The following is a 20,177-nucleotide window of genomic DNA, read 5'->3' as shown; positions in this document are numbered from 1 at the left end:
TCAAGACCCTATTGTTCCGCCAGGCTGGGTTAGCAACATAATTTTAAATTAGATGTTTTAAATTTTGGGGGTTTTAAATTAAGCCAAACTTATTTAATACTTTTAAATTATTTTAAATTGATGTTTATTCTGTTTTTAATTAGGCTGTACACTGCCCTGAGTCCTTCGGGAGAAGGGCGGTATAGAAATAAAATTATTATTATTATTATTATTATTATTATTATTATTATTATTATTATTATTATTATTATTATTATTATTATTATTATTATTATTGGAAGTCTACCTGGCCGAGACAAGAAGAATAAAGTGCGGAATCAAGAGAGCAATAAAACCATCATAAAATCCACAGTCATTTTATTTTTGCACAAAATTCTTACGCTAACGAAAGTCAGAGCATGTGATGTGAACTGTTCTATCAATCCACTTAAGCTTCTTAGCACTCAAAGCTGCTCAAAGAGAATGGAATGTGAACTGAAAATGCCATATTGGCAGCAAAGGAAGACAACTCTGAATTTTTGAGACCTTCCTACCAGGGAGATCTAGGTAGAAAAATAAAATGTAATCACAGATAAAAGTCCTGTGCTAGGCTCATTTCCAGAATTGCCAGTTGTGGCTGAAACCAATTTTCTGCAAAGGTCTATGGGAATTGTCTGAGATAGGGAGGTTGGTGAGCATCTTGTGCCTTGGAAAATGTTTTCCAATCCCTATGATGCTTGCAAAAATTTTCTTAAAGAAGTAAAACTTCATGACCAATAATAAAATGTGCTAGTCTGAAAAGATGCTTCCAGACTTCCCCTGGTTTTCAGCTACCAACATGAGTCTCCTCCTCCTCCTCCTCCTCCTCCTCCAGTATCTACAATGTCTTCTCTTATAATGTAATCCACAAATCCCACAAGTTATAGCAGAATAACAGAGTTGGGCGGGACCTTGAAGGTCTTCTAGTCCAACCCCTGCACAAGCAGGAGGCCCTACAGCATTGCAGACAAATGCTTGTCCAACCTGTTCTTAAAAATCTCCAATGATGGAACATCCACCACTTCTGGAGGCAAGCGGTTCCACTGGTTTTATACATATTTTCACCACTTAATAAGGTATGAACCTACTCATCCTTTCATTATTTTCTATTGGCTATTCTATTAAATACATTTTTATTGAAAAGAAGATATTTTCTTTTCTGTGATCCACTGGCCTTGATGATTGAATCATCTCCTTCTCTGGTTTTGCACAATCATCAACTAGACGAGAGTTTGTACAACAAAGGATCTGCTATCATCAGCAGATGAGAACTGAATTAAAGTGTTGGACTTGTTTAGTTTATCAGTATGATGTGTTTTTAATGTTGACTCACAAATAACATCAAATCAGTACATTGCTGTCCATTTAATCAGATTCTTCCTTGTGTTTTTGGCAAGGAACACCATCAATAATCCTTTTTCATTCATTATCCTTCTGTTTCTCTTGTGTAACAAACTCTTTCATTAGCAAATGCAAAAGCGAATAAGAAGTACAAACCAGTAAATAAGGTGAAGGGAGCTGTAGATTACTTCATCAGAAAGCTTTTGCCTCTTAATGCAATGTGTTCATCAGAAAAGGTGTTACCAAACTCCTTCTATTTTCCTGCCACCACTGACTAAGATGGTCGTGCTTCTATGCAGACAGGTAGAGAATCACAAGCAGTCTCGTTCAATGTAGTCTAAAATGAAGGGTCTTTCTTTGACAATGGAAACAAAGCCCACTGATGGCAATTCCCTACCTGCCTATAGGGTACAAAGTGTCTCTGCCAGGCTAGAAAACCAAGATAGATATGTTGAGTTACTCCAAAGCAGTTTCCTTTACAAGTAGTTGCTTTAGTTTGGTAAGATTCTGTCAATAGGTAAGGAACAGTTTCCTTTACTGTTCCTTATCTATAGACAGAATCTTGCCAAACTAGAATAGAAGAGAATAGAATAATAGAATAATAGAATAGAATAGAATAGAATAGAATAGAATAGAATAGAATAGAATAGAATAGAATAGAATAGAATAGAATAGAATAGAATTCTTTATTGACCAAGTGTGATTGGACATACAAGGAATTTGTCTTGGTGCAGATGCTCTCAGTGTATATAAAAAGACAAGATACACTCAAGAATCACAAGGCACAACACCCAGTGACAGTCATACGGTACAATAAGCAATCAAATCATCCTAAGAAACAATCAATATCAATATAAATTGCAAGGATACAAGCAACAAAATTACAGTCAAAGCAACTACTTGCATCAATAAGGATATGCTCTGAGAACTTCTAGGGAGGAGCCATCTTAAGTCTCTTCCTCCCAATCAAACTATCTAAACTTTGCTGTCTCTTGCTCTTCTGGAAGGCAGCCCTTCCCTCCTGGGAATCCAGACTACAATCCACCACAGTCAGGGGTACCTTAGAGTTTACTGAGCTGCTTACACCATCTGATTGGCCTGGCCAATGGGAACTATGGGAACTATTGTCTCTGCAATATTTGGAGGAATGCAGCTCTTCCAAGCGTCAGAGAATTTTGGTGATGATTCTGCAGATGATAGATCACAAAATGTAGTTTATTGGAGGGTTATGAATTGTGTTTGAGATTGCTTTGTTTCTTTGCATCCCAAAACATATCACTTCCTTGAGCTGTTTCTGATTCAGCCTTATTAATCATGACAGTCTATAAATATTATTATTCCCAGGACTGAGTGGTACCACCTAGTTGAACCGGGCTCATCTTGAAAATCTAACCAAAATTGGTCCTGGTAGGGTCTTGCCTAGGAGACCCATGGAAAATCCTGGCAACTAAGCAGAATTCTTATGCTTTATGAGACCATCAGGAAAATGATGAGATATTTTAAACTTGTGAATTACATCTGAGATCTCACTTATCCATTTTTATGAACATCTTTTTGTATTAGGCTGTGATACAGATTCTTTATAGCCACATGCTCTTTTTTTCCCCTGAGAATATTGGAAAGAACATAGAGCATAGAATAAGAGGGTTGGGAAAGACCTTGGAGGTCTCCCTCAAGGCAGGCGTCCTTATGCCATCCCTGACAAATGCTGTCCAATCTTTTCTTGAAAACCTCCAGCGATGGAGGCACCTGCAATTTTGGGAGGACAGTTCTCACTGTCAGGAAATTCCTCCTTATTTCCAGCCTTCCAGCCTTATCAGCTTCCACCCATTGCAACTTCTACATGGAGATTCTCAGTCATGGTTGTCCCAAAATGGCTTTTTCTGAAGTCCAGTTGCCTTTTGAAAAAGTACCTTTGGGGTTGGTTCTTGTCCTGATAAATCGACCCCTTCTTTCTGGTGACAGCCCTTCAAGTCCTGGAAGAAAGCTATCGGGTTGCCCCTAAGCCTCCTCTTCACTAGGCTAAGCATACCTAGTTCCCTTAGTGCTCTTGAATCGCTCATTCTATGATTTAGCTACCAGAGCCTTTACCATTTTTGTTGCTCTTCTCTGCACTCTTTCTAGGGTCTCAGCATCCTGTTCGTATCTATGGTATTATAACAATCTTTTCCAATTCAATGTCAAATGCATACATCATTTGACATCGAGGAAGGTCACTTCAAGAAAGGCTGAATGCTCTGAAGGGAAAGCTAAAACCTCACTCAAACTAGGCACGGTTTAAAAAGAAGAAGAAGGAGAAATTTCTGTGGGCAAAAGCTGAGCTCCTAAACCTTGTTTTGAACCGATCCAGAGAGAGGGGAGGGAAGAAATCTTTCTACTGATTGCTCTAGGAAGCCATAAGCATCTCTGTGCAAATAGCCTCGTTCTTAATCCCCTGCCTATCCAATTTTATCTGGTGACTTCAGCAGGACTCTGGGAGATCAGCGCAGAAGAGGAAAGGAAGACAATGTGAAGGATTCCATGGATGCGATCAGAGAAGAACTTCAGCCTTTCTGACCAGGAGCTGGATGCCTTACCCACGGCCGGATCATGATGTGGGTCACGGTGGGTTTCCTTTGCTGCCTGACCTTCGGAAGTCTGCCTTGGATGCTCTGTTTTTGCCCTTCTCAATGCAGCTGCTCATTCTACAGCATCAATGAAAGGATGAGAGCCAGGTAAAATCGCTCTAATTTTTCTTGATGACTCAGTGGGTGCCAAGAAGGTTTTCTGGGCAGGTTCATCCACCATTCTTCTTGGTGGAAGAGGAGAGTTACTTCTCTCAGCATTTGAGTTATTTTCCCAATGGCTTCCTACAGCCACAAGGACTTTGTGTGCTGTGGGATTAACAAGAGAGTACAGCATAATCTGATTTCTGAAATGCCATTTGATGGACTTTTACACTAAGACAGAAACAATATAATCAACATTACACAATTTTATGGGGAAAGTGATCAACAGTGAACTGTGTAACAATGAACATAACTAAAAATATTAAAAGAATAATCATCAGAATTTTATAAATTTTAAACAGTGTACATGGAGAGTATATTCTACCAGTTCTTCAGTGGGCTGTGTTTTTTTGGGGGGGGAAACTAACAATGACATAAAATTTCACTCCAAGCCCTGAAAAATTGTCTCAGGTTAAAATACATTAAAAGAACAGGATGAGTTTATGTTTATTTGAAAAAAATACATGCAGATTTTGACTAAAGGTTCACTTCAAAATAAAACCTGTTGTCTCTGAAAGCATCAATAATACCTATATATCAGCATGACTTTATAGTCAGAAAGATTCTTAAACTGAGCAAGATTTGTGTATTTTATGTAATGTTTGGGTACCGTGTATGTCAAATTATTTTTTGAAAGAGGCACAGCCAACACAAATGAGACAGTTTGGGAAGGATCAACTAAAAACAGCTCATTTAAACAATTTTCACAAGTCTTGTCACACCTCTGCACCTTCTGATTTTATCAACATCTACAGTATATCTGCAAAGACAAACAAACACACACTCCCATTCCCAGTAAAATAAAAAAGATGAGAGAAAGGACAGATCTCCAACGCTTAACATGCTGGAAGAATCTCTGACCCTTCAAAAGCATCTACTGCTGTAAAATGTTCAGAACATATCTTATCTTTGCGGATAAGCCAGAGGGTTATGTAAATGTGCTTTAGTTATGTACTACTGTAGAAACTGGTTAGCCTAGGACAGTTGTTTCTCAACCTTGGCCACTTTGAGATGGGTTGACTTCAACTTCCAGAATTCCCCAGCCAGCCAAGTTCTCCAACCACTTAGATAAGTTTTGGGCTCAACTCACGACCTGGTTCAGCACTTGAGTAAGAGTCAGCTCTTCAGAGAGCCAAGAGCAGTGGTGGGCTGCTGCTGATTCGGACCGGTTCGGGGGAACTGGTAGTTCTGACAAGCGGCTGGCCCCGCCCACCCGCCTTGGTGCTATCAGATCCTATGTAATCGCTGGTATTTCGATGCTGTGCACATGTGCGGAAGGCACATTTTCAATGCCGCGTGCTCACATTTTCGTTTCCGGGCGAACCGGTTGTTCCCACCACTAGCAGCTCACCACTGGCCAAGAGCGTAGGGTTTTTCAGCCTTTTTGACACCCCATGAACCTCTGAAAGCCATGGCTGAACAGGAGGACATTTCAAGACTGACAAAGCAGAAGTTCAGCCAAAGATTGATCAGAAGCATACTAAATGACTGTGAACTCATTTATGGAAAATTATAGGATAGATAGCAATAGCAATAGCAATAGACTTATATACTGCTTCACGGTGCTTTTACAGCCATCTCTGAGAGATTTACAGAGTCAACAATCTGGGTCCTCATTTTACTGACCTTGGAAGGAAGGAAGGCTGAGTCAATCTTGAGTCAGTCAGGATCGAACTGCTGGCAGTGGGCAGTGAATTAGCTTACAGTACTGCATTCTAACCACTGTGTCACCACAGCTCCAGCTTTTATAGTGAGGGGAACCTGGGAAAAAACAACAAAGTACACCCACAGTTAAAACTGGTGATTAAAAGTGTTCTGTCATGTGCAGAAAAGTCCAGGTAGTTCAAGTGAATATAAAGGTTTATTGCAAGTTTATGCTCTTTACAAGAACCTGAACTACTAACTATCAAAGCAAATAGGTGGTAGATGAGAGTCTGTGGAATTCAAGGTGGGATGGACTTAGATCTCTTGGGGGTGCAAAGGGACTCGATACCGGTGACACATTTGACCCCTCTCTCGGGCTCAGCCTGGTCATCTCCTACATGTTCCATATATAATTTCAAAAAAATCCTTTTTTTCCCAGCAGGGCTATTCTGTGCAATGACCCGGAGATGACCCTTACACCTGTCAATTTCCCAGGAGACACTTTCAAACTTAGGATAGAAAAAACAGCAATCCGAAGAGTTCCTGGGGAGTCTTTCCATTCTCTTCACAACCTGGAGCTCCTCTGGATGCCCTACAATGCCTTGGTGAGCCTCCGAGTGAGTAACTTTAGGGGCCTGTACCAGCTTCAGGAGCTCAGACTGGCGGGCAATGTTCTTACTTCCTTTCCATGGGAAACTCTTTCTAACATGCCTCAGTTGAGGTTGCTGGATTTGCATAATAATCAGATCGCCTCCATACCCTCTCATGCTGCTCAGTATATCCGGAACATCACTTATCTAGATGTCTCAAGCAATAAACTGATGATGCTCCCTCAAGAACTCATCGTGGTCTGGTCGAATCTCCAAGCTGTTCCATACTTCCTTAACGACCATTCCAAGATCATCCTAGGTAAGACGATTGGGGGTGAGTAAAAGAAAAAGAAATCTCTGCCTGCATGATCCATGATCATGGATCCTTGGATTTGATCTAGCTGAATTTGTTGGCCTTGGAAGCCATGGAAGACCTATAAAGCTGTTGCTGTTCCGTAGGAGCTGTGGGATTTCATTCATCATATCCAATTCAACCCCAATATTAACATTGAAGCAACTGCCTTCATAGCAGATGTTGATGATGAGTAGCAAAGGATGGGAATTTGTTAGCTGTTGAACTCTGTAACTCTAACATGCTAGTTTTGGACACTGTAAAAAATATTACTTTATTAAGGGTATTTAAGTAAGATTTGGTTGTTAAGCCAGCTGGCTTCTGAGTGGTTAAAAAAAATGCAGAGACCCTCTTTTTTTTCATTTCAGCAGAAACAAATTATGTGGGCCACCTCAATCCATCAGGATGGACCCAGTTTCCACCCAGTTTATAGGCTGGATTCAGAATCAACCATACTTAGGGGAGATTCAATGGAAGCCTGGATTGGTTGGACTGAACTTCACTGCTTTCCATGAACTTCTTCTAAGTGTGACTGAATGTGGATCTAATCAAATGTCTCTGATAGATGATGATGATGATGATGATTAATTGAATTTATATACCGCCCTACTTCCGAAGGACTCAGGGCGGTGAACAGCCAAAAGATAAAATACATATAATACAAACATTAAAAAACCATTTAAAATACAATTAAATAATTTGGCCCAGAAAACAAATTTAAAACACCTCAATTTATACAACAAATTTAAAATTTAAAAAACAGTTTAAAAGAAAAGTTAGGCCAGGCCAGCCTGCTGGAATAGGAATGTTTTGAGGGCACAGCAGAAAGCGTGCAGATCCGGGATCCTCCATATCTCCGGGGGAGAGCTCGTTCCAGATGGCGGGTGCCCCCACAGAGAAGGCTCTCCCCCTGGGGGCTGCCAGTCAACACTGTTTGACCGATGGCACCTGAGAAGCCCCTCTCTATGGGAGCGTACTGGTCGGTGAGAGGCTACTGGTGGCAGAAGGCGGTCTCGTAAATACCCCGGTCCTAAGCCATGGAGCGCTCTAAAGGTAGTAACCAAAACCTTGACGCACACCCGGAAGACCACCGGGAGCCAGTGCAGCTCATGCAGGAGGGGGGGTCACATGGGAGCGCCACGTCGCTCCCATAACCAACCGCGTGGCTGCATTCTGGATCAGCTGGAGCCTCCGGGTGCTCCTCAAGGGGAGCTCCATGTAGAGAGCATTGCAGTAGTCCAGGTGGGAAGTGACGAGGGCATGAGTGACTGTATTTAATGAGTCCCGATCCAGAAAGGGACGCAACTGGTGAATCAGGCGAACCTGATAAAAAGTCCTCCCGGCCACAGCCGTCAAGTGCTCTTCTAAAGACAGCTGTGAGTCCAGGAGGACACCCAAGTTGCGAGCCCTCTCTGTGGGGGCCAATGATTCGCCCCCAATAGTCAGTGATGGCACCAACTGACTATATCGGGATGTCGGAAACCACAGCCACTCGGTCTTGGATGGGTTGAGCCTGAGTCTGTTCCTCCCCATCCAGATCTGTACAGCCTCCAGGCACCGGGACATCACTTCAAGGGCATCATTGGGGTGGTCCGGGGTGGAGATGTACAGCTGAGTGTCATCAGCATACTGGTGGTACTTCACCCCAAAACCACAGATGATCTTACCCATAAATGGGTTCTGTTCACATAAATGTTGAACAGAAGGGGCGAGAGGACCAACCCCTGTGGCACCCCACATACAAGGGGCCTCAGGGTCGACCTTTGCCCCCCTGCCAACACAGACTGCGACTGGTCAGAGAGAAAGGAGGAGAACCACCACAAGATGGTGCCCCCCACCCCTAACTCTTCCAGCCGGTGCAGCATGATACCATGGTCGATGGTATCAAAAGCCGCTGAGAGGTCTAATAGGACCAGGACAGAGGAGCAACCCCTGTCCCGAGCCCTCCAGAGATCATCAACCAATGTGACCGATGCCGTTTCTGTGCTTTACCCAGGCCTGAAGCCTGACTGGAATGGATCCAGATAAACTGATTCATCCAGGTACTGAGGGAGCTGTCACGCTACTACACTCTCAACAACCTTCGCAACAAAGTGAAGGTTGGAGACTGGACGGTAATTAGCCAACACTGCTGGTTCCAGGGAAGGCTTCTTGAGGAGAGGTCTCACCACCGCCTCTTTCAAGGTGGCGGGGAAGACACCCTCTCTCAAGGAAGCATTTATAATCCCCTGGAGCCAGCCTCGTGTAACCTCCCGAGAGGCCAGCACCAACCGGGAGGGACACGGGTCCAATAAACATGTGGCTGCGTTCAGTCTGCTCAGTATCCTGTCCATGTCTTCGGGGGTCACAGAATCAAACTCTTCCCAGATAATATTCTCAAGACCTGCCTCCATCCTCCCCCCTGAATCTACCCCATCAGAGTCCAGGTGTTCCCGAATCTGAGTGATTTTATCATACAGATACTGTACAAAATCCTTGGCTCTACCCTCCAAGGGGTCCTCCCGCGCTTCCTGAAGGAGCAGGGAGCGGGTCACCCTAAACAGGGCAGCCGGGTGATTATCTGATGATGCAATAAGAGCGGAAAAATAGTTACATTTTGCCGCTTTTATCGCCACAAGGTAAGTCTTAATATGAGACCTTACCAGTGTTCGGTCAGATTCAGACCGGCTGGCCCTCTAACCCCTCTCCAGGCGTCTTTTCCGGTGCTTCATCTCCCTCAGATCTTCGGTAAACCAAGGAGCCAAGCGAGATCGGTGCTGAGTCAGAGGCCGCAAAGGCACGACCTGATCCAAAGCTCCAGTGGCCACCCTATCCCAGATGGCCGTCAGGTCTTCGGTCGAGCCGTGAGCCAGAGCCTCAGGAAATGGCCCAAGCTCTGTCTGGAACCGATCTGGGTCCATCAGGTGCCTGGGGCAGAACCACCTCAATGGTTCTGCCTCCCTGCGGCGGGGTGTAGCGGTTCAAAGGTCAAAGCGAAGGAGAGAATGATCCGACCATGACAAGGGTTCAGTCACTATATCCCCTATATCGAGATCATTCAGCCACTGACCAGAGACAAAAACCAAGTCCAGAGTGTTTTCCCCCCGTGTGAGTAGGGCCATGCACTAACTGGGTCAGGTCCATAGCCATCATGGAAGCCATGAACTCCCGTGCTGCCTCAGACGCTTCACTGATGGATGGCAGATTAAAATCCCCCATGACCATAAGCCTCGGGGTATCAACCGCTATCCCGGCTATAACGTTGAGCAGTTCAGGCAGGGCCACTGCCACGTGGCAGGGATCCAGGTATGTGATCAGCAAGCCCACCTGTACCCCATGACCCCACTTCACCAGGAGGGACTCACATCCGGCAATCTGAGGAACAGTGGCCTCCCTCGGACCAAGACCTTCTTTTATAACAACCGCCACCCCCCGCCCCTACCCTGTGACCTTGGCTGATGAAATGCGCGGAAACCAGGAGGGCACATTTCAACGAGGGGGACCCCCCCTCTTGGCCCAACCAGGTCTCCGTAATTTCTGCCAGATCCGCTCCCCCCTCCTGAACAAGATCACAAATGAGATAAGCTCTCTTTTAAAAAAAGGTGTGACGTTTTTACCGTCAAACACAAGTTTTCATTTGAGCTTGCATGAGTAAGAATGCTTTATCTGCAGAGAAGACTACCTGTTTCGTCTATAAGAGCCACTGTAGAGAGATTGTAGCCCTGCCCAGCTCTCTCCCCCCCCCAGGAGAGTCAGAAAAACTAAAGGAAGGCCAGTTCCTTCTGTTGATAGTTGAAGAAGCTACATTCCAGGGAAAAACCCTCTGGGAACCTTCCCTGGGCGTGTAGTCAGAATAGAATAGAATAGAATAGAATAGAATAGAATAGAATAGAATAGAATAGAATAGAATAGAATAGAATAGAACAGAATAATAGAGTTGGAAGGGACCTTGGAGGTCTTCTAGTCCAACCCCCTGCCCAAGCAGGAGACCCTACACCATTTCTGACAGATGGCAGTCCAGTCTCTTCTTGAAAGTCTCAAGTGATGAAGTTCCCACAACTTCTGAAGGCAACTGCTGTTCCATGGGTTGATTGTTTTCACTTTCTCCTTATTTCCAGGTTGAATCTCTCCTTGATCAATTTCCATATTATTCCTTGTCTGGCCTTCAGGTGCTTTGGAAAATAGCTTGACCCCCTTCTTTCTATGAAAGCCCCCCAGATATCGGAAGTCTGCTATCCTGTCTCCCCTGGTCCTTCTCTTCACTAGACTAGCCATGCCCAGTTTCTGCAACCGTTCATCGTATGTTTTAGCCTCCGGTCCCCTAATCAGTTGGCCATCTTTTCACTGGTAGTGCTCTAGGATTTCTACTATCACTTGGTGTGTCACATGACATAGAGCTTTGTGACTGCGTCATTTAGTGATGGAGTTGCTGGTTACCAGTTACCACTGTTAAGCAAGCCCTGGTTTTCAATAAAGAGAATATTTGTAGCTCAGGACACTGGTGATGTCATCTAGTTTGGGTAATGAAACATCTGCAAGGAAACAACCAAGCTCAGAGAGCAACAAGGACCCTTCGGTTTGGTTCTCCTTATTAGATCTTCACCATCTACCAGTGCAGAACTGGCAGACTTAGAATCCAATAACTTGTTTCAGCATTAGATGGAACTCCCAATTATTCTCTTCTGATTGCTTGAGTTTATTTGGTTTCAGTAACATACCCTATTTTTTGCACTTCCCCCCCACCCCAAAAGTGAGTGGAAGTGTCTGTGCGTCTTACAGAGCGAATGTTGCTGAAGCTCTGCCCACCCACCAGCCCCCACCCTTTGGCCATTTTCAGCCTCCACTTGCCCCATTTTCGGCCTCCGTGTGTCCTGTTTTTGGCCCTTTCCAGGCGGCGGGGATTGCCACTGCCACTGCTGCCTATTGGTGGTGGGAGCCATCGGTGGCAGCGATTGGTGGTGATCCCCACAGCCTGGAACAGCTGATCGGTGGTATTTCAGGAGGCTGATCCAACTGCCAATCAGCTGCTCATGCTAAATCAGGATGCAATAGCGTGCTGAAGCTGACCAGGCTGTTTGCAGTTTGCAGCAAGGACGCTAGCCAGATGAATACCGATGGATGCTGGGAGGCAGAGGCAGATTTTTTTTCTTGTTTTCCTCCCCAAAAGCTACGTGTGTCTTATGGTCTGGCGCATCTTATAGTGCAAAAAAAAATATGGTAATAGGAAATGGAGTGAGAAATAAGCTATTTGATTGTTGCTGTTGTTAAAATTGAGAAAATACTTTCTGATCTCTGGTATATTATTAGAAAGCTACTGATAGATCATTAGTTACCTTCTGCCTTCAACTATTCTTGGAGATATATAGTCATTACGTGAAGAAAAGGGCCATAAAACTTTTATTTGGCTCTATCTGGCAATAAAATGGTATTTTTGCCAAGTTACATTCTGTGAACATTTGTGAGCACTTCCTGGTCCTTTTTCTCCCATCACCTTTGGCCCTGAGATGCCCTTTTAATAAAAATATATATTTGCAAATTTGCCTAGTAAGGATAAAAATGCCAAATCCAGTTTAAACCTCTGGCTGACTGCACAATTAACAACAACAACAACATCTTGGGTGCAATCCCAAAACAACTGGAACACAGCTTGGACCCCAACGGCATTGATAAATGTGCTATCAGTCAATTGCAAAAGACCGCCTGACTTGGTCCTTTAACACCATCAAACATCCATCTGCCCATCCCAGGTCTTTAGGAAGGACTCGATAAGTGGATAAAAATGCCAGATCCAGTATGAACATCTGTCTGACTGCACGACAAACCATAATAATAGCTTTGTGTGAAGCTACAATGTTTTACTATGAGTTCCTATTGAAATTCAGTTCAGATCAGGGGTAAATGCTACGGGTTTGCTCTGGTTTGGGCAAACCAGTAGTGATAAAAACTACCAGTTCAGGCAAACCGGTAGTAAAAAAAAAGCTACTGGTTCAGTTGAAGCGATAGTTAAAAAACCAGTAGTTAAAAAAAGCTACCGGTTCCTCCGAACCGGTATTTCCAATGATCAGCTGTGCAGTGGGGTTTAGCTTTGCTAGGAATCTTTCTAACAATGCTAAATCATGTGCCACAGCTGATTCCACCCCCTCGCTGTTCTACTTACCTTCCCAAGCTTCGTTTTGGAGCATATTGCACATGTGCACACAGTGCAAGTTTGGCAAATAGTGTGCATGCACGGCCAGCGAACCAGTAGCAAACCGGTTCAGATTTCAGCACTGGTTTAGATCCTTTCTAAATAGCCATGCTTCAATTAATTGCTACTTTAAAGATTTCCTTCCTTCCTTCCTTCCTTCCTTCCTTCCTTCCTTCCTTCCTTCCTTCCTTCCTTCCTTCCTTTCTTCCTCCCTCCCTCCCTCCCTCCTTTCTCTCTTTCTTTCTTCCTCCCCTCCCCTTCCATTCCCTTCCCTTATTACTTACTTACTTTTTATGCCATCATCTCTGCTGTAAGGCAACTCTGGGTGGCTTACAAGTAATAAAAAGATAAATAGAAAAATAATAATAATATTAGAATTAAAATGTTAAAACTATGCAAAATACCAAGAGTAAGAGATGGACAGCGTAGGGATGAGGTCTTCTTATCCCATCAACCAGCTTCAGTGGTGAGTGGGGCTCAAAGTCAACCAGCAGAGCCACGCTTTGCTTCCCTTCTGGTATCAAAAGGGTGAGAGCAGCTCTCCCCTCCAGTGGCAGAGTGTTCCACAGGATCAGGGCCGCAGCAGAAAAGGCTTTGCAGCTGGCGTCATTCCCCAGAGCTTCTGTGTGGAAGGATCAAGCAATTTTTGAATAATTGGATAGCAAATCTTGTTTGTTGTACATCTGCAAACACTGAATGGTGCCATTTAGGATCAAGGGAAAAAGATGCTCCTGATAGAAGCCCCACTTGAGTGTTCACAGGTCACCTGGGACCCTTGAGGATCCCTTTTGATGACGTAATGGTTGGCCCGAGTCTAGGACAAATCGCCACGACCTACGGGAATAGAACCACTAAAGCAGTGTTTCTCAACCTTGGTAGCTTGAAGATGGGTGGACTTCAACTCCCAGAATCCCCCAGCCAGTGCTGGCTGGGGGATTCTGGGAGTTGAAGTCCACCCATCTTCAAGCTACCAAGGTTGAGAAACACTGCACTAAAGAAAGAATACAAAAGGAGGGACAAAATGAAATGTGAATGACAAAAATTAAAATATTTTTTTTAATTTATTTTAAATATTTTTTTAAAAAAATTTGATTTATATGCCGCCCTTCTCCGGAGACTCAGGGCGGCTTACAATGCGTTAAGCAATAAATTGAATTGTTAAATTGCCCTGTGGTGAGTTGTCCCATTCCGGGTTGACCCTCCCAACGGCTTCTCTTTCCCCAGGCCTACAGGACAACCCGTGGACGTGTGACTGCAGCGTCTATGAAATGGCTCATTTCCTCAACTTCCAGTCCCCCAACATAGCCTTCATTGAGCCAAAGCTGAGATGCTTCAACCCTGAAAAGCAGACTAGACTCTTCTTCAGTCAAGTGGAGCTGAGAAAGTGCCAGAGTCCAGTTGTCCACACCTCAGTGGCTAAAGTGAAGAGTATCCTGGGAAGCACAGTTCTGCTTCGGTGTGGGACCACAGGGGTGCCCGTTCCAGAGCTGAGCTGGAGAAGAGCGGATGGGAAACCATTCAATGGAACAGGTTGGTTCTCTCCTTCCATCGTATCTGCCTAAGGACAGAGTGAAGCCATTACCATCAACAACAAAACAACTGCAGGTAGTCCTTCACTCATGATCACAGTTGGGACCGGAATTTCGGTCACACATTGGGGTGGTTGTAATGACTGGACCCGATTTTTACAACCATTTTCACAGTGGTTGTAAAATGAATCACCACTGTTATCAGGTGAACCATGTGGTCATTAAGCAAATCCAGCTTCCTCGATGGACTTTTCTCTTTGCGGGTAACCAGGCTACAAAACATATTCTGAAAAGTTATCTTAACATTCAGGATTTGTCAAAAATTGTCTTAATGTTTAGAATAGGCACATGTGACTTCAGGATGCTGCAACCGATTGTAAATGCTGCCTGATTGCCAAGTACCCCAATTGCAATCATGTGGCTGCAGGGGTGGTAGTGAAACACTTTTTTCTGAGCCCGTCGTATCTTTGAACCCTCATTAAATGAATGGTCGTAAGTTGTATATCCTTGACAAATTCTGGATGTTAAAACAACTTTTCAAAATATGTTTTAGAAATGTGTCAGGATTGTGAGGAGGAGGCTATAACATGTGAGGACCTGCTCCAAGGATTGGTCTGCAATTCCTTAAAGCAGTTGTGTCTTTTTCCAGGAAAGAGAACTGTAGTTGCAAATTAATTCCACAAAAATATGCATTCGCTTTAAAGAAATGCAGGTCAATGTTACACAGATATATCTATTTTGCTCCAAAGCACCCTTTTGATTTTGAATCCAAGATGCTATACAATCTCATTTTCTATCCTATCTCTTCTTGTCCCTTTCCAAAACACTATAAATATAACAGATTAAATAAGTACACCTTGAAAAACACTTCTGTTCTTAATTGATTGCATTTTTCCGAACTACACCATTAGAATTATTTGAATCAGTTAGCTCATAACTAATTGAAACAATCCCCTAAAACAAAAATGACAATAAAAATACAAATACCGTTACAAATAAATTCCTTACAAATGTAACCCATCAAATACAACATTTTCCAACAGCTTATTTTTGTAACTTTTATCTCTCCTCTCTCCAGTGCATCAAGAAATTTCTAGTGACGGAATAAGATGGTCTATTTTAGAACTTTCACTTGTTTCTTACCTTAATTCTGGAGAGTACATCTGCAAGGCTGCAAACTTTCTTGGAGCCACTGAAGCTTTTATCTCCTTGATTGTCACCGATTCTAAGAGCATAGATGATCCCGGGGCAGATTTGAAAGGAGTGTGGAAAGGACACATCAAGGGGATAGAAACATCAGCTTTCAAGGACAATTTGGTAGGAGGACACATCATGACAACTTCAACATTTCCAACTTTGCACATTATTTCAGGTCAGGCCAACACAGAGAGGAATCTGGTGCTTCGAGATCAGGCCCTAAATATGAAAAGCGACCCCCAAAATATTTTAGCAAGTCTACCCACTACTAACCCAGAATCCAAATGCCTGGTGAGGTCAGTCAGAGTAATCGGAGACACCGACCATAGCGTCTCCTTGGCTTGGAAAGCTCCTCAGGCCAACAATAGCACCATGTTTAGCATCCTTTATGCCATCTTTGGAGAAAGGGACATGCACAGAATCAACGTGGAGCCGAAGAAGACCAGGACCACCATCAACGGTTTGATGCCCAAGACCAAATACATCGCATGTGTCTGCGTGAAGGGACTCATACCCAAGAAGGAACAGTGCATCATTTTCTCAACAGATGAAGTTGCCAGTGCTGGTGGAACCCAGAAACTGATCAACGTGGTGGTCATTAGTGTGGCCTGTGTCATCGCTGTCCCTCTCACCCTGGTGGTCTGTTGCGGGGCCTTGAAGAGACGCTGCAGAAAATACTTTGTTCAGAAACCCAAAGACATTCAGGATTCTTACGTCACTTTTGAAGCCATCTCTCCAGGAACCAAAATGAAGGAGATGGGAGGAGAATACTTGACTCACCACATCCCCGATGAGTCTAATAGGTTACTCTCATCAAGATCCAGTGTGGACTCTGAAGCAGTTGCAAAGGCAGATGGACAGCTGAATGAGTATTTCTGCTGATACTGGCTTCTCCACAACTTGACAAGTGTAATTCTGTCTTTGTATTTGGCAGTCCCTCTTTTGCCTGAGGTCTCTCATGCCACACACACACACACGTTTCATACAAAAACAGAATGTATAGCTTTACTGACATTCTTTTTTAAGTTAAAATTTCAGTAGCGTAAATATATTATGAGCAAGTTTTCTGGGACTTCTCCCCTTTGATTCCAAGATCCCAATAATCCAATAATGGCTCCATTAATATTCTTTGGAAGAACGGGTTTTTAAAATAAATAAATAAATAAATAAATGAGAGTATGAAACCAAGAAGGAAGAAGGAGAGAAGAGAAAATGGAGAAGCAGGAGATACTTGTTTATATGTTCTGTACATTTCAGGAAGGAAGTAGATTTTAAACCAAAGCCTTAAGGGCACGAAGGCTGAGTAAGGCTGCATTGTGTGTCTGTGTGGAAGGGAGTTACTTTTGTGTGAGAGAGATACTAATAGCATTTTTAGGACTGGGGTTTCAATGTAAATTCAAGTTCTCTTTCACAACCTCACATTGTTTTATCCCTATCAGTTTCTAAATGTTGTGTGTTTCTTAAAAGGGATTTGTAAACTAAAGGATTAGAGGGAAAGAAGTCAGCTGGATACTGAAATGTCATACGTACCCATCTGGCATCTTAGACCTATTTTTCCTTTTGGCAAAATGAATTCAGATCAATAAAGAAATGTGTTTACATACATATATATATATATATATATATATATATATATATATATATATATATATATCAACATATATATATGTTGAAGCTGATGTATATTATGGTGTCTCTTCCTCTCTCAGTTTTGAAGTCCATTCCATGATAGTAGAGAATCTCTTTACCTCAGACACGAACTTTTGGATTCTAGCTGTTCCAGTAACTGTTTATTGAAAACATTTATATAGCCACCCTTCTTGCACTGAACTCTGGGCTGCTGTCAACCAAGAGATAAAAATCACATCGACATCCAGTAAAAATATTGCAATCGAAGATGTTAAAACCAGTCCCAAAGGTGTTTTTCCAAAAGGCAACTGGACTTTGTTCTTTTTTTCCCCTTTGAACACATTTTGCTTCTTCAGTTCAGAAAGTTCAGAAAGTCCAGGTGCCTTTTGGAAAAGCAACGTTGGGAAAACCATGACCTGAATGGTTGAAAATCTCCAGAGACAAACCAAAAAATTGTTTTCCAACAGACACTCGTTACCAGATTAGGCAGTGCACTGATGATGTTACCTCACCAAGATGTACAAAGATGTGGTCAACATTTAGAGAACTCATTTTATTTTCTCCGTTATAAGCCAGTGTCATCCTTATTAAATAGAGCAGCCAATGCCGTATAGTTGAAGAACACTTACTGTATATTGTAATAACTACAGTAACAGAATCTTGCAAGTCCGAATGTGCTTCCCCTTCTTCCTTCGTTTGATTTTGGTGTGAACTTGGATAGGCCGCATCTGAAATATCTCCTCAAGCCAGTCTTTTTATCAGATCTTGGTAGTGGTTCTTCCTGATGTCCTTCACAACCATTTGCTACTTCATCTGCACCAGGATTCATGGAAATGTTGGTTGCTTCTGACCTGAAAATAAATATAATAAAAAGCCTATGAAGATTGAGTGCCTTATCAATCCCTCAGAGATCAAGCAGCCCTCTCTCTTATGGCTCTGCTTCGACATACCCGATTCAACAATTCATTTGTCAGTGGGAAAACAAAACAGGACCCATTCCTCTGTTATTGTTTTTTTGACAGACATCACTTTGGTCTAACTAAAGAATGTCAGTTGTTCCTTGAAAACATCGATTAACTTTGGTTTTTGCTAAAAAAAAAAAATGTAACCGTTGAGTGGGATGGGTGTCATTAAGTTGCTCCCTGATATGCTCTCCTTTTTGGAGGGTGTGAAGCACTGTTGTATCATTTGGATGCACTACTATTTGGTTAGATCTATTGATGCAGGTGGTTTTCCTTTATTAATTGATGAGTCTGAGGGAATCATATAGGGACAGGTTTTTTTCAAAAAAAAAGAAAGAAATTAAACAGAACATGGGATTTCACTGAATCCGATGCATATAGAAATGAGAACTGCCCATGACATTGGAATTCAAGTTGACATTTTATGAAACAGTGATACCCCTTAAGATTTGCTCATGGCATGACTGATAGTCTGAATTTCTTACGAATGTCAGCATTTTTATGAATAGTTGACAATTTACGGTAGACAGTTCTAATGTACAGGACTTTAGCTAGTGGATACATTTGAAGTTGTGGGTAAGCATCAGAGATTCTCTCATAAAAAGACTGCTTAGAGGCAAGAGGGTATTGTTAGGTTGGTAGAGGGCAAACTGAGATAGTTATACTATAAGTAATGTGGTTGATATCCTGAAGAAATTATCTCCAAGGCCACAATCTACTGCTTATTTTAAACCTACAGCTGATTCTCCTTCACCACACATTCACCCCAACATTTGTGGTCCCACCAAATCAACCAACACCAAGACTTTGACTCATAGGGAGAAAGGCACAAACCCTAAGAATATTATCAGTATTCTTTGTGTTTCAAAGGGGTGTGAAGTAGGATTATAATGCTCACTCTGTAGGTGACAATATCTACACAGGTCCGAATAGATACAGACCCAGCTGATTGAAGTCTCTTCCTACTATGGCATTTCTGGTTTTCCTTATAAAGTATGAGGTGATGTTCTCAAGATTAAACAATAATGAAATAGCTAAGTTTAGGGTGGAAAAACACAACGCCTAATCGATTATTTTCTAATTACAGTTGCTACTGTGATAATACCAGATAAAGAATGAAGATGCCATCCTGCTGTTGTATGTATTGTGAATTAGAATATCCACAGGAATTCTTCGACCATTTTTTCAAAGACAAGGAGCATAGTGGCTCAGGTGGTTAGGAGACTGGGTTGACAGTCAACAAGCCTGTGTTTGAGACCCAAATGCTGCCGCATGATGGGCTGAGTTCCTGCCATTCGCTCCAGCTCCTGACCACCTAGCAATTTGGGAGCAAGTTTGGGAGATAGGTAGCACTTCAGTGGGCACATTAATGGGGAAATGAAAGGAGTCCCCAATCAAGCGTCCCCTGGGCAAGGTGATGCCACTGGCTAATCTTTCAATCTGGAAGCACCTCGGTGCTTCCAACATGAATGCATGCTCTCCAAAGATTTATTTGGCTGAAAGAGCTCAAGGTTTATACCTCTGGGAATCTCCCTCTCCCTCCACCTCTCCCATCACCTCCACCTCTCTTCCTCTCTCCCTCTTTCCCTCTTTCTGTCTCTCCCCCTCTCTTCCCCTCTACCCCCCCACTCTCTCTGTCTCCCTCTACCCCTCCCTTTCCCTCTTTGCCCGTCTCCATCTTTCTCTCTCCCTCCCTTTCTCTTTCTGTCAGACTTGGCCCAGCTTGGTCCTTTAGGAAAAGAAACACTCTTAACTTTATTTGTAGCGAAAAGATTACTTTTACTAAAAGCCAAGTGGTTACAGTAAGCAAAGGCGGAACTAAGAGTTTGCACACAAAGATTCCATAATTAACTTTCCCTTTTTTGTTCCAACCCCCCCCCATTAACTCCCCACTGTCCAATCACGTTCAAAGATGTTTTTGTAACTGTCCCTGCAGGGATTGGATAGATGGAGAGATGTTACATTCCGTTCCCAGGTCCAT

The 20,177-nt window shown here is 43.0% G+C and overlaps 1 protein-coding gene across 2 annotated transcripts; it reads left to right on the top strand.

Annotated features, from left to right (window-relative positions):
* Positions 1-3,853: 3,853 nt before the first annotated feature.
* Positions 3,854-17,178, top strand: LRIT1 (leucine rich repeat, Ig-like and transmembrane domains 1). Of its 2 annotated transcripts, none has more exons than XM_034434752.3 (4): positions 3,854-4,073; positions 6,214-6,680; positions 14,104-14,409; positions 15,487-17,178. In XM_034434752.3, exons 1-4 carry the CDS (start codon positions 3,949-3,951, stop codon positions 16,485-16,487), a joined length of 1,899 nt encoding a protein of 632 aa, XP_034290643.1. In that variant the 5' UTR covers positions 3,854-3,948; the 3' UTR covers positions 16,488-17,178. The 2 variants fall into 2 exon arrangements, with proteins under 2 accessions (XP_034290643.1, XP_034290642.1); XM_034434751.3 differs by having other exon boundaries at positions 6,211-6,680.
* The last annotated feature ends 2,999 nt before the right edge of the window (positions 17,179-20,177 follow it).

The sequence above is a fragment of the Pantherophis guttatus genome, chromosome 6 (genome assembly GCF_059756535.1).
Source record: "Pantherophis guttatus breed Tessera chromosome 6, ASM5975653v1, whole genome shotgun sequence".
NCBI lineage: Eukaryota > Metazoa > Chordata > Lepidosauria > Squamata > Colubridae > Pantherophis > Pantherophis guttatus.
Note: the sequence above shows the minus strand (reverse complement) of the source record. Positions and strands in the feature narration are given on the sequence as shown.